General features: G+C 46.6%; 1 protein-coding gene and 1 long non-coding RNA gene across 2 annotated transcripts; both read left to right on the forward strand.

Moving 5' to 3' along the window:
- Nucleotides 1–1,643: 1,643 nt before the first annotated feature.
- On the forward strand, nucleotides 1,644–2,404 carry LOC150039261 (uncharacterized). Its single transcript, XR_016534420.1, has 3 exons — nucleotides 1,644–1,737; nucleotides 2,041–2,245; nucleotides 2,349–2,404. It is a non-coding gene; the product is annotated as an uncharacterized LOC150039261 (long non-coding RNA).
- A 1-nt stretch (nucleotide 2,405) lies between these two features.
- On the forward strand, nucleotides 2,406–6,162 carry LOC150039262 (ral guanine nucleotide dissociation stimulator-like). The gene is made up of 3 exons (XM_090327881.1): nucleotides 2,406–2,579; nucleotides 3,593–3,707; nucleotides 5,706–6,162. The coding sequence occupies exons 1-3, from the start codon at nucleotides 2,430–2,432 to the stop codon at nucleotides 5,864–5,866; spliced, it is 426 nt and encodes a 141-aa protein (XP_090184007.1). The 5' UTR covers nucleotides 2,406–2,429; the 3' UTR covers nucleotides 5,867–6,162.
- The last annotated feature ends 7,066 nt before the right edge of the window (nucleotides 6,163–13,228 follow it).

The raw sequence follows: 13,228 nt of genomic DNA on the forward strand, positions 1-13,228 counted from the left end.
GACTTTGCCCCCAAGGAGAAGAAGGCCAAGAGAGGCCAGAGGCAGGCTGAGGACATGGTGAGTGACTGTGTCCTGAACGCACCAAGAGTGCCTGTAAGAGAAGAGAAGAGAGGTCTGCTTGCTCATCTTACCTCTTGTTCCCCTGCCTGAAATAACTCCATACACATGGGATTTGATTCTTATAATCCCTTGTCCTGAGTGGCTGCCAGAGACAAAGGAGGAGGAGAAGCCAGAGCATGGCAAAGCCTGTGTGGCAGGTGGCCTTCAGAGGCTCCTTAACTTGGGGAGGTGTCAATGCCACCCTTATACTGTTTATTATCCCAAGTGCAGAGAAGGGGCTCTAACAGATTGGCCAGAACAGGTGACTCTGATAAGAAAGGCCCTGTGAGGATGGAGGCTGTCTGGGGAGGCCTACAATGGGGTCCTAGGCCATGGCACATCAACCCATCCAATTCCACAGGTTCACATCAAGGGCACCGTGCCCTACCTGAAAACTTTCCTGGGAGACTTCCAAATGATTGACACGGCCTTTAGGGACTTCCTGGATGTGAGTAGTCTGGGCATCACTGAGCTGCTGGGGTTGGGACAGAAAGTCTCCTGCTGTGTGCTGAGTTATGGCACAGTGAAGAGTTTCTTAAGATAACACTGCATCCATCTTAAGAAGGGACATCCAGAGCTGCTGGGATAGGGAGCTAGGGCACATAGCACAACTGGGACTCAAGTTCCTCTGGGCACAGTGGGCAGTTGGGATCAGTGGAAAACAAAGGACAGGCCAAGCAAGCACCAGTGAGTCCGGCTCAGCTGAGCCCTCAGTCACCCCATGTCCTCAAAAGGTTTGGACAAGATGATCCCAGAACCTCTTTGGAGATGTGTCCAGGTCCCATCTAGGACTTGGTTCACAGGCACATGTAGATGCCCTCTGTCCCATGGAAGAGGACCAGCCCCTCACAGGGAGGACTGAAGGGAGGAAGGGTGGGGTTCTCCTCACATTGTTCTCTGCCTTCTAGGAGGGAGTCATCCATTTGGAGAAATTAAGAAAGGTGAGTTTCAGGTGCCCTCCTGGCTGGCTGGGGACCAGCAGCAGAGTCAGCTTCAGTCACCATGACGGGTAGGGAAATTTGGTTCAGAGTGCAGATCTTTCCTGACGACAGGGTTGGGATGTGAAGTGGGAGAGGAGAGCTTCCTGTGAATGCGTGTGGACACAGTTGTGAGAGCCACAGCACCCTGATGCACTGAGGCTTCCCAGAGCAAAGCCTGGTGAATGCTCTTCCCCTGGGCATCACAGCACAGCCCTCCACTCACCTCATGCTCTCCCTGGCCAGGAATATGCAATCATGGAGCAACTGAAGCAGCTACAGGCAAGCTGCAGCTATGAACACATCACCCCAGACGAGAAGTTTCTAGGCTGGTTCAGAGACCTGGAGAGGATCAGCGAGGAGGCCAGGTGAGCTGGGAGGCACCAGCACAGGGAGAGTCGCCTGTCACTGGGATGTGGTGCCATCCTGAGTGTCACATGTCTGGACTTGAGGACTTACACTCCCTAGGGGCAGTGACCAGGTGGGTGGCAGGCTCAGAACTGAAGCAGAATCTGGGAGGTCCCAAGCTTCAATTTGGTCAGCTCACCTCACACCCCTTGCCTAGCTATGACCTGTCATATACACTGGAGCCTCCGGGACAGAATGACACTGCAAGCCCTCCGACCAAGAAGCGCTTCAGCATCTGGAAGGCCTGGAAGAAGTAAGGACCTGGCCACTGATGGGCAAGAACCAGGGAAGATGATGGGATGGGTGTGGGAATGAGACAGGCTGTGGATGAGACATTTCCATTGAGAAGCCAGGTCTGGCACTCAGTTCTCTGGGGTGTCTGCCCCTCTGCTTACACTGAGTTCTGTCTCTGTGATTCATCCATCACATAAGGGAATGGGAAAATGTTAACTGACCCAGATCATGGAGTGGAGATTCAGGTCCCCAGTGTTTGAGGTCGAGGGTCTTGTGTGTGTCCTGAGAGAAGTTCCTAAAGTAAGCTGACCCCTCTCTAAAGCCACCAGACCCAGAGTGCTGCAATTAGTACCAGTGGCAGCTCCCAGTTGAAGTGGATGGACCAGGACAAGAGTGGCCCTGAGATGAGCAGCACAAACACCACTGCAGTGCAGTCAGACAGCAATGTGCAGTCAGCTCCCTCCTCCAGCTCCTACCCAGAGCTCATCAGGAGCATCTCACAAACATCCTCAGGAGACCCGAAAAAGGTGACTTCCTGTCTTGCCCATAGTCCTCTTTCCACTGCCTGAGAGGAAAGCCCTAGACCTGGTTGGAAACCTGGACTTCTCCTGATGTTGCTGTCATCCACAGGTCCAGGGATCCTCCTCCCGGTCCACTGGGATGACCAGCTTGGCCTCTGCAAGCCAATCCTCACCCACAGACACCAGCACAATGGACACCAATTCAGCCAACACTCACAGCGGCACCTCAGGGCAGAGTAGTGACAGCTCATCCGTGCCTCCCCATCTCAGGCTGGGAGACTCGTGTATCATCAGGGTGGTGCTGCCTGTGGAAAACAGACGTCTATGCAGAAGCATTGAGGTGAGTTGGGCGGCTGCATTTCCTTCTGCTCTTCTGACCTAAAAAAGAGGGAGGGAAAATTATGCCCAGTCTCCAGGCAAGAATAGCTCCTCAGGCAGGGTCAGTGAGGAGTCCCGAGAGGAAGAATGCGGACAAAGATTGGGGAAATCCTAGGCTCTGGAGGGCATAGTTTAGATACTTCACTTTCCCCAGGAAACAACCTGAAGGCTGGTGTTTGATCATAAGATTAGTAGTGAATGAACACGATTGCCAGTTGAGACTGTTTACTGTCTCAGAGACAATCCTCGCACATTACTTAGCAGGCTCTTCTGACAATCACATCTGGGTTGGAGGACAGCGAGACATAGGGATCCTATGTTCTGGGAAGATGAGGAATGTCTAAGGCAGGGTGCTGCAGATGATGGAGCTAAAAGATCTGCTCACAAGTAAACTCCTCACAGGAGAGACAGATGTCTGCTCTTCTAGCTACTCAACTGGGCAGATGACATTCAGAGCCCCTCCTTCCTCATGCTGGGTCTGGTCTCTGCATCTGGTTCAGTCCTCTCACCAACAGTAAGGAGAATGGGTGTCATGAGCAGTCATCTGGGGAGGCAACGACTTCCTCTCTCCTGGACTCTCAGTGTTAGGGGAGTTGATCAAGGGTCCACGTGGTGTCGTTCATCACTGCATCCTCCAACTCACCCCAGACCTGGCTAGGAGCAGGCACTGGGCACTTGGCTGGCTCCTCCCTTGCCTGGGGTTTCTGGAGTTTATTGTGTATTCCACTAAATCTCAGGGGCCCAAAATTTGAAAGCAGATCCAGGAAGAGCTGGTAAACTCTACTAAGAATACTAAATAACCAACTTCAATGCATGGACTCCTCTTCAGGAAGGAAGGGTTAAAACACACCCATGACACCCCATGGCATTTCTCATGTTTAACACTGAGATGGTTCCACCGAAGTCCTGGATACTGACTTCAGGGAGGGACCCCTGGGACCCAGTTCTCAGGGCCTGTTTCCTGATCCAACCCAGGTGACCAACCAGGAGAAGACCCGAGATGTCATCGTGAAAGCTATGAAGAAATTCCAGGTGCGTGGATACAAGCCAGAAGACTTAGAGCTGGTGCAGATCATCACACAGGATCAAAGTGAGTCCTAAAACAATAGCTAGGACAGGCAAATAAGTAAGTTGGCAGGGGCCCAGGAGTTTGGACCGGTGGTAGAGAGCCATCTAGAATGCAAGAACACCAGAGTTCGATTCCTTGGAAATATATGCATAGGCAAAACAAAAAAAAAAAAAAGAAAAAAAGCCAGAAGTGGTGCTGTTAGAACTCTAGCCTTCAGAAAGCCCCAAGGCAGTACTCAGGCCCTGACTTCAGCCCCAAGGTCTAGCAAAAAAAGAAGAGGTTTGGCAGGAGAGAGTGTCCTCACCCACCAACCCCTCCATCAGGGTATGGCAGCATAAGGGCAGCCTTAGACACCAGGCCCAAGCCAGCCCTGGTTGCTGCACAGCTATTGCCCTCATGGACATGCTTGTTCTTGCCCTGTCTGAGGAGGAAGTAGCCAGTGCAGAGACCATCCGTGAGGACTGGAGACAATACAGCTCATAGGACAGAATGGCTGGCTTGCTCACCAGAACGGACTTTGTCATTCTCCAATGTAAACACATGGCTTCAGAAAATACCTGACACTTGAGTGTCACTCAGTTGTAACGTGTGTGCCGAGAATTCCTGAGACCCTTGCATTGTTCCCACACCATTAAAACTATGCCTCCAAACATTACTCACCCTATATCATGGACTAATGCAAGCCCTGAAAGAGCTATTGAGAACTCATGGGCAACTTCCCAATATTCTCTACCTATGTGTTTTTCTTCCAAATGAGTTAGAAGCCAGGTGCCTAGGACTCAGCCTACAAACCCAGTTCATTAGGAGGTTCACCTGAGGCTCTAGGTTGGAGGTCAGCCTGGGTTAGAAGTCTCTGATTCTCTTTCTTCTATCAACCACAGTAAAAGCAGGAAAAATCATATGGCGCCAGTGGCACAACACTTATCTTGAACAAACAGGTCAGGGGGAGAACCGAGTCACTGAGTTAGATAAGTGAGCCAAAAGTTGACTTACTCATAAAAGATATAAGTTGAAAAGGTAGACAAAAGTTTAGGTAGATGAGACAGACAGAGAGACAGGGATAGGGACAGAGACTGAAGTAGCCAAAGAGACAGGGACAGGCTGGGAATTTGGCTTAGTGGTGGAGTCCTTGTCTGGCATGCACTAAGACCTGGGTTTGATTCCTCAGTACCACATATACATAGAAAAAAAGCCAGAAATGGTGCTGAGGCTCAAGTGATAGAGCTCTAGCCTTGAGAAAGCCCAAGGACAGTGGTCAGGCCCTGAGTTCAAGGGCCAGGACCGGCAAGAAAAAAAGAGACACAGACAGACTCACAGATGGTAAGAGGAGTCAGACTCATGCAAGACTCATGGGACTCAAATGATAATGAGCCACAGTGGTGTTGCTGTCTTGTCTTTGCAATGAGGTGCAGAATCTGTCCAGTTCTTTGTGAGGTTGACCAGCACTGATTACAGATTACAAGTTCCATGCAGGATGTGTTCTGAATTCCTTCCTACCTTGTGACCATTCCCACTATGCTGGCAGCATGGGGTTTTCCCTCTCACAGCATAGGGTTTTCCTCTCACAAAGAGTGCAGGATACAGGAGATTGGGGAGAAATTGAAGGCCAAAGGCAGGACTTACAGTCTACTTGGGGCACATGGTCTTAGAGGACCCTGGAACTCACTGCAAGAAGCCTGAATTAGGCCTTGCTTTTTGTGGTCCTGAGGGTCCATGTTTGTAGGACAATCTTAGGAGAGCTGGTTTGCACATTGCAAAGCCTGTTGTGTCTGTGATGCTGATAAGGCAGCAGCGAGGTCAGAAAGGGATTGGCTTGTGCCTCCTTCACCCTGACCTGGCAGGACCTGAAGTCCAAAGTTGTCCTCTGAGAAAGGAGTTTTCAGCAGTTCTTTCGCATGCAGGAATCAGAGATTGGAGGCATTCGGGGTCCTAACCCACAGTTGATCTCTAAGTGCATGGGAATGGCAGTGGTCTCAGCCCCAGGTTGGACAGCTAAGGTTTGTGTCCCTCTTCCACCAGAGCTGAGGATTCCTGATGATGCCAACGTTTTCTATGCCTTGAAGACTATGGACGTCTACCATGTGGTGCTGCGGAAGTACACCTTCCCCCGGAGGACACCTGCCAAGCAGAGATCCAGCTTCAGCCTCTTCCACAGGAAGAGGAGGGGAAGCAAGGCTTAAGGAGAGCTCCACGTGCGCATGCCTCCCTGGGTCCTACTGACCATGATGACTTGAGTGGCCCTGGCCACCCTGCACCTTCTTTTACTCCAGCCCAGGATACCCACACTCCACCTACAAAACCACCCTGCTGTGCCCAGGCTACTTGCATTAGCCAAACTCCCCCTTCCCTCCTTGGACTCCCTGAGTGCCTCGGGCACCCTGTGCCATCACAGGACAACTGTACCCACCACACTATCACCTGACATTTTGGACTCTATTACAGGTCATCACCACTTGTGCACTTGGCTCTTCCACTCCCAAAAATCATAGTTCTGTTCTTCAAAGATTCACCAAAGGACAATTCGCGACCCTCAGCCTTTCTAATCTTTGTTAGGCTACACCAAAATCCAAGCCTCTGCCATGAGGCTTGATTGAGACTCATCAAGTGATGGAAACCACACACTGCAGAGCTGTGGTGTGGAGGAAAATGCCTCAGAACTCATTCTTACATACACATGCAGACTCATTGGCCCATTATTCGCGTCAAGGTCATGCAAACACCATTTCACAGAGCAGTACCACAGACATTGGAGACCACTGAAGATTGGAATTTCAGGAAGCATGGGCCCTTGCTCTGTATATGATTTATTTACAATGAATATTTGTGTACATGCCAGAAAGTAAAAATACTAATGGGACTGGAGGGGTTTTTTAGAAAGTTAAGTTAGATTTGAATGTTCACATTTAATTACAGTTCTTGTTCTCTGCTCTGGTTCTTGTGCTTTTCTTCTTTTATCTGTATGTTACAGAGACAGTCTTCCATCTGACAGGATGGAAGATATTTATAACAAAATTTAAATACACATCAGACTGTTTAACCAATTTACCATCTATTACTTTGGGGTTTGTTCTGAAAAACACCAGCTCCTGCTCAGTATTTAACTCAGGCAGATGGACTCTGAACAAAGGCTTATCCAATTTCCCTGAAACAGATGCAAATCATCAGTCATATCAGTTTTCCTTGACACAAAATGTGACAAGCTACTGCCTTCATTTCTCTTGTCAGGGGGGGCAGGCCTGGGCACTGTCCTTGGGCTTTCTCAAGGCTAGAGCTCTACCACTTGAGTCACAGCACCACTTCCACCTTCTTTCTATGTATGTGGTACTGAGGAATCAAACCCTGTTCTTCGTGCATGCTTAGGCAAGCACTCTACCACTAGACCAAACTCCTATCCCTGCTTCAGTTTTGTCCATGGAGAAATAGATTCAGATGTAAGAACTGGACTAAAAGTAGGTCCTTCCAAGAATCACTAATGGGAAGGAAATGAAGAAAATGAGAGAGAGAGAGAGAGAGAGAGAGAGAGAGAGAGAGAGAGAGAGAGACAGAGAGAGAGAGAGACAGAGACAGAGAGAGAGAGAGACAGAGAGAGAGACAGAGACAGAGAGAGAGACAGAGAGAGAGAGACAGACAGACACAGAGACACAGAGACAGACAGACAGAGAAAGAGAGACAAAGAATTATTCTGGGACATATCTCAGAGTTGACCCATTAGAGGAGTAAGGAAGCTGGGATATTTTATGCACTAGCTCATATTCATTATTGTTTAAGGGCTGTCATGGAGCTTTAATGCCTAAGGGACTTTCAGATTGCCCCTTACATAGGCTGAGCATGCTACTATACGTAAAAAAAATGTCCACAGGCAAAGAGTGACAGTAATTTGCAGAAAGAAGCCACCTGTGCATAGGGAAATGACATGATGAAGACATGTGGAGGGATGGCAACCATGTTGGTTCACAAATAACTCAATTAGCGCATTCCTGTAAGAGGGTGCAAAAGCAGTGACTCTCCATGCAAGGGTCATGTGTGGAGTGAGGCACTAGTTACTCAGTTAAGTTAAAATCAGCTGAATTGAGGCATTATAATGACTGTATTGCTAGCTACCTGGGAGGTGGACTTTGGGAGAATGGTAGCTTGCAGCTATTCTGAGTATGTAGGTTTATGAGACCTCTTCTTTAATACATAGCTGACTGTGGAGACTTCTGCCTATCATCTTAGCACACGAGGCTAAGATGGAGAGGTTTGTGATTCCAGGACACTCTAGGCACATGGTAAGCAGGTTAGGCCCATGGTCCGTTTGCTCTCTGGAATACTTGTTCAACTCTGCTACCCTGGAGTTAGCTGGAGATGACATGGATAATGAGTGCTTATGGCTTTGCTCCAATAACAATGTATTTGCAACAATAATAATAAAACAAGGTTGTGGGTAGATTTGGTCTGTAGGCCATTGTTTTTCACTGCTGATCTAGATAGGAGTTTTCTAAGTAGAAGTCCACTCAACACTTCTTTTTTTTCCTTAGTTAAAAACAATTCTTACTTTTATCTGGGTCACTGTATAACTAGATACAGCTAAACTCTGATCAATGAAGTGGGAATATTTAGTGACAAATTCTGGAAAAAGATTTAAGAGAGAACAGGCAGGATAGATAAGGCCTTTGCCATCTTCCTATCTGGCTGCCTGTAACTCTGATCTGATGGTCGTGATGACGAGGGTGATCACCAATAGGAACGGTAATTAAGAACCCCAAGGGAGGCCACCCCTCTCGTGGCCCTTTCATTCCCTGCAATATGCTCCTCATCTACCCTGAGACAAGCTGGCCAACAGACATCCCAACTGGAGCCAAAAGGAAACAAAAAAAAGAAAGGGAAGGCAAGCAATTTCCTTCCAAGGACTTGTCCCAGAGGTTGTGAATGTTTCGATGACATTCTGTTGGAGGAAACGTAGTCACCTGGTCACATCTAGCTTCAGGAGAGGCTGAAATATTGGCACGGGCTGGGAAGCCAGGTGCCCACCTAGTTCTAATGCTACTATGAAGAATTAATGATGCTTTAAAAAAAAGAATTAGGGATGTTTAAATTTTATTTCCACACAAGGGACACACACACACACACACACACACACACACACACACACACATCAGGTCAAATCTGATATGCAATGAAAACAGCTCTGTCTACTACCATTTTACAACATAGCTGTGGAAACAATTTTAAAGATCCATGCTTGCTCCACGAAAGAGTATCTTAGTCAAACTACGTATGTGTCCATTCTAAAAGGTCCCTGACCCTGCTATGCAGCTTTTCTGTCATTAGATAGAGAAAAACAGAGTCTATGGATAGTAATAAACTGGATGTTTAAAAATGCAGAAAATACAAAACCTACTCTGAAGTGTAGCTGTGACCTAATATTTGAGCTCCAACTAATATGAATATAAATTGATCAAATGTCAAAGGAAATATGAGAACCCTTGGGTGCCTGAAAGTTTGGTTTAAAAAAATCCTCTCATCTGTCTTTATTATTCCCTTTGACCAACATATCAATGACACCTTAGTAGAGGATATAGGATAAACAGAGCCAAACATGCATGAACTGGGAAAAATGAAGACATGAGAAAAGCCACTTAGAGCATTTAATAGACAATACAACGTAAGGCAGGCACCAGTGCCTCACACATGTAATCCTTCCTAAGCAGGAAGCTGTGATATGAGGACTGCAGTTCGAAGGCAGCCAAGGATAAGGAAAGCCTATGAGACTCAGTTCCATGCCTTCTGCCCCCAACACCATTTTTTTCTATTCTCCTGGCATCCCCCTGACTTCGTGGAAATGGCTTACTCTTGTTTGTGCTCATTCATGCCCTGTCTCGTCTTTATAATTTGACTGGCTGCCCTTTCCCCAGAGGGCATCCAGAAACTGGCTGGCCTTTGGCATCTGTTCAGCTGAAATTCAGCTGAGAACTTTCCAGATGCAGCATTACCACTATCCTCTCTAGAAAGCTGTCATTTGGTGCTGGCAACACCTCAGGTCAGCTGTCCCGTGGCCTGCTTCTCAGCCGTTCCACTTTACTGGAGAACCACAAATAGTAAAATGAAGCCAGGAATCACTTCATCCCTTGCAGAACAGGTATTGGTCACCAGTGGCCTCTGATCAGGATCTCAGATGCTCCAAGCATTGAATTGCAAGGACCCAGTGTAGTCTAACCCTTAACGTGAGGGCAGAGAGAGGACACTGTGCTGCAAGCCAGCAGAAGGCAGAGCCAGGTGCAGAAATCCCGGGAGCTTCAGTACTTACTTACAGGTACTTGTTTACCTTACTGCAATGCAATGAATCATCTAGATGAGGTAGGTGGCCTACTGCTCAGTTGTCCTCTAACTTCATTAGCCTTTACAAACCCATTCTCCTGTTCCATGAGAGATGACAAATCAATGTTATTAACTGAAACTCTAAATGTCCAGTATATATAAATACACTGAAGTCAAGAATGTGGTGTAACTAAATTTGTATTTCTGCTGAGAAATGTTATCCACCTTCCTTTACCTCTGATAGCCCTGTTTTCTGGTGACCTCTCATCCTCAAACCAGGGTATAATTCCCTGCAGCCTCTGAAAGCTTCCTGTTCCATAACTCATTCTCACCTGGAGAAGAGGGCTGAGGAGCTCATTTATAATGTGGTTAATAACAAGTCTTAATCCAGGCACACTGGTGGCTCATGCCTGGAATTCTACCTCATCAGGAGTCTGAGATCTGAGAAGCAGGATTCAAAGTCAGTCTGGATAGAAAAGTTCATGAGATTCTTAGCTCCAATTAAAAACCCAGGAGAACCATGACATGAGAAAGGTTATCAATATTTGTGAAGTAATGTACCCTCTATCTGGTGAATATAATGTAACCCTTCTATTAATTACAATAAAAATATCTGAAAAAAAAACAGGAGAAGAGGACTGCCTTAGTTGTTAGGACCCTAGCCTTTGGGTGAAAAAAAAACTAAGGAAAACTGTTCTGACCCTGAGTAAGCCCCAAGATTGCCACATACACAGACCCCAAAATAGTAATAATTCCTTATATATCATCATTAAAATGATGCTTCCAACAACTGCAAGTCATCCAGTGATGGACATTCTCATGAGACAAGAAAGGACCCACCACCACTTAGTTTACCACACTGCTAAGGGTCACCAAGAAACACATTTGTACCCCGTCTCTGAAGGCCTGAGACTGGAAAGACCATTAGCATTCACCAGTGACTAATGTGAGGAACACACACACATACACACAGATTTAATTCTGGCCTCTTTAATAATGGTGGAAGAGCTGCTCTGCCAGCTCTGTAACTACAACTACAAGGATTTTCCAGGAAGAACCAGAAAATAGAGTTCACCCACAGAGCTCACAAAGCTATCCTGGCTGCACAGCTTTGCAACTGAAAATGCTACAATCTCATCCCCAGGGTCTCCAATTTCCTGCTCCTCCCACGCTAGTCTTCCACCCACCACCACTCACATACCATACCATCTCACACTCCACAGGGTCCAGTCTCAGTAAATAGGCTTGAACTCTCAAAGGGAATTCAAGATGGGCAGGTACAGGAAATTTGAGTCATGTTGGAGTGATACCCTATTGTTAACATGGGTACCTGTATCAAGTCAGTGGCAGAGCATCCAGAATACCCTTGATTTGGTCTGCAGAGGCCAGCAATATTACATGGAAATCTTTCTGAAATGTTTCTAAGAAAAAGGTGAGCTGAATGACAGGGATGTTCTGATGCACCTCTCTTTCATGGTACTATGTATTGTAGGTCATTAGGGGAAAGTGTTTCCTTCATTCATTCATTCATAAAGTGTGAGCAAAGAATGGCATCATTCCATCTGTAAGGAAATGGAAAGACTTGGAAAAAAATCATATTAAGTGAAGTAACCCAGACCCAAAGAAAAATAAGCTCCATGGTTTCCTTAAGTTGTAACAATTAGATAGGCCAAAGACATAAACAGAGTCTTCTCTGAAGAAGAAACAAAAATGGCCTAGAGACACATGAAGAAATGCTCGACATCTCTGATCATAAAAGAAATGCAAATCAAAACATCTCTAAGATTCCACCTCACTACAGTTAGAATGGCCAGGATCAAGAAAACTAATAACAACAGATGCTGGAGGGCATATGGCCAGGAGGGATCACTACTACACTGTTGGTGGGAGTGGAAAGCAGTATGGCAGTTCCTCAAAAGACTAAACATAGAGCTCCCCTATACCCAGCAATCCCACTACTTCACATTTACCCAACCATCCAGAAACAAGGGCATACTAAATCCAATAGCACAATGATGTTCATTGCAGCAGTATTTACTGTAGCAAAGATATGGAACTAACCCAGATATCCCTCAGTTGATGAGTAGCTCAACAAGATGTGGTATTTATGCACAATGGAATTCTATGCTGCTGTCAGAAAGAACGACATCACCCCATTTGTAAGGAAATGGAAAGACTTAGAAAAAATCCTATTAAGTGAAGTAAGCCAGACACCAAGGAACATAGGCCCAATAGTCTCCCTCATTCGTCATAATCAGTAGAAACCTTGGGCTCTCCTAGCAGAGATTTAAAATAGAACAAAATGTAGAGACATTAGGCCAAATCTATATTGGAGAAAAGGACTGTATAACATTGGCATTACTCCTGATGAAACGTAACAGGACTGGCACATGACATTGTGCCTGGGCCCAGGACCACAGTGCACATATGACACAACAGGGCAAATAAGCCACACTCTGCAGTCTCTGGAGAGATGGGTGCCAGTATGAGGTGTGTGTCACTGATTCTCACAGTGTACCCCTCTGTAGGGAATGCTGGTTGTGGGGGAGACTGGGCCTGTGTAGGGACATAAGAAGTATCTGTCATTTTCTTTTAATTTTACTGTGAACTTAAAACTACTCCAAATTATTCAATTCGGAGCTGGGCACCAATGGCTCCTGCCTCTCATCCTAAACTACTCAGGAGCCTGAGATCTGAGGATTCAAGGTCAAAGCCAACCCACGCAGAAAAGTCCCTAAAACTCTTATCTCCTGTTAACAAGCAAAAACCCAGAAGTGAAGCTGTGGATCAAGTGGTAGCAGGCCAACCTGTGTGACCAAGTGAGTGGCCCTGGCTGGGACAGGCAGGTAGGAGGAGGCTGGGTAGCCTTGCATTGGGTGGGTGAGGTGCGCCGCCTACTGGATGGTAATGGAATAAGGTACTATGGAACTAGCACTGGAGAAATAAACACCTTTATGCATCTCAGCTTATCTGTATCATTATTGTGCTCCCTACACAGCCTTAAGCAAAAATGCTAGTGGACATGCCAAGACCCTGAGTTCAAGCTCCACTACCAGCGTACGCATGCATGTGCACACACACACACACACACACACACACACGTGAGATATCCCTCTGTACATGACCTTAATAATAACAATAAAAAAAATGTTTAAAAGCCAAATGAAAGCTCTAGCCCTGAGTTTAAGCCCTAGTACCAGAATGAAGTAGTAAGATAATCAAGCTCTTTGAATAAACTCAAACCA

This window comes from Megascapheus bottae, unplaced genomic scaffold (assembly GCF_031878675.1).
Source record: "Megascapheus bottae isolate mThoBot1 unplaced genomic scaffold, mThoBot2.hap1 HAP1_SCAFFOLD_40, whole genome shotgun sequence".
NCBI lineage: Eukaryota > Metazoa > Chordata > Mammalia > Rodentia > Geomyidae > Megascapheus > Megascapheus bottae.

What these genes read in the sequence shown, in the direction of transcription:
- LOC150039262 (XM_090327881.1), top strand. Translation starts at nt 2,430, where the DNA reads ATGGACACCAATTCAGCCAACACTCACAGCGGCACCTCAGGGCAGAGT. An exon ending in GTCTATGCAGAAGCATTGAG is followed by an intron (nt 2,580 to 3,592) that starts GTGAGTTGGGCG and finishes GATCCAACCCAG; the next exon opens with GTGACCAACCAGGAGAAGAC. An exon ending in GATCATCACACAGGATCAAA is followed by an intron (nt 3,708 to 5,705) that starts GTGAGTCCTAAA and finishes CTCTTCCACCAG; the next exon opens with AGCTGAGGATTCCTGATGAT.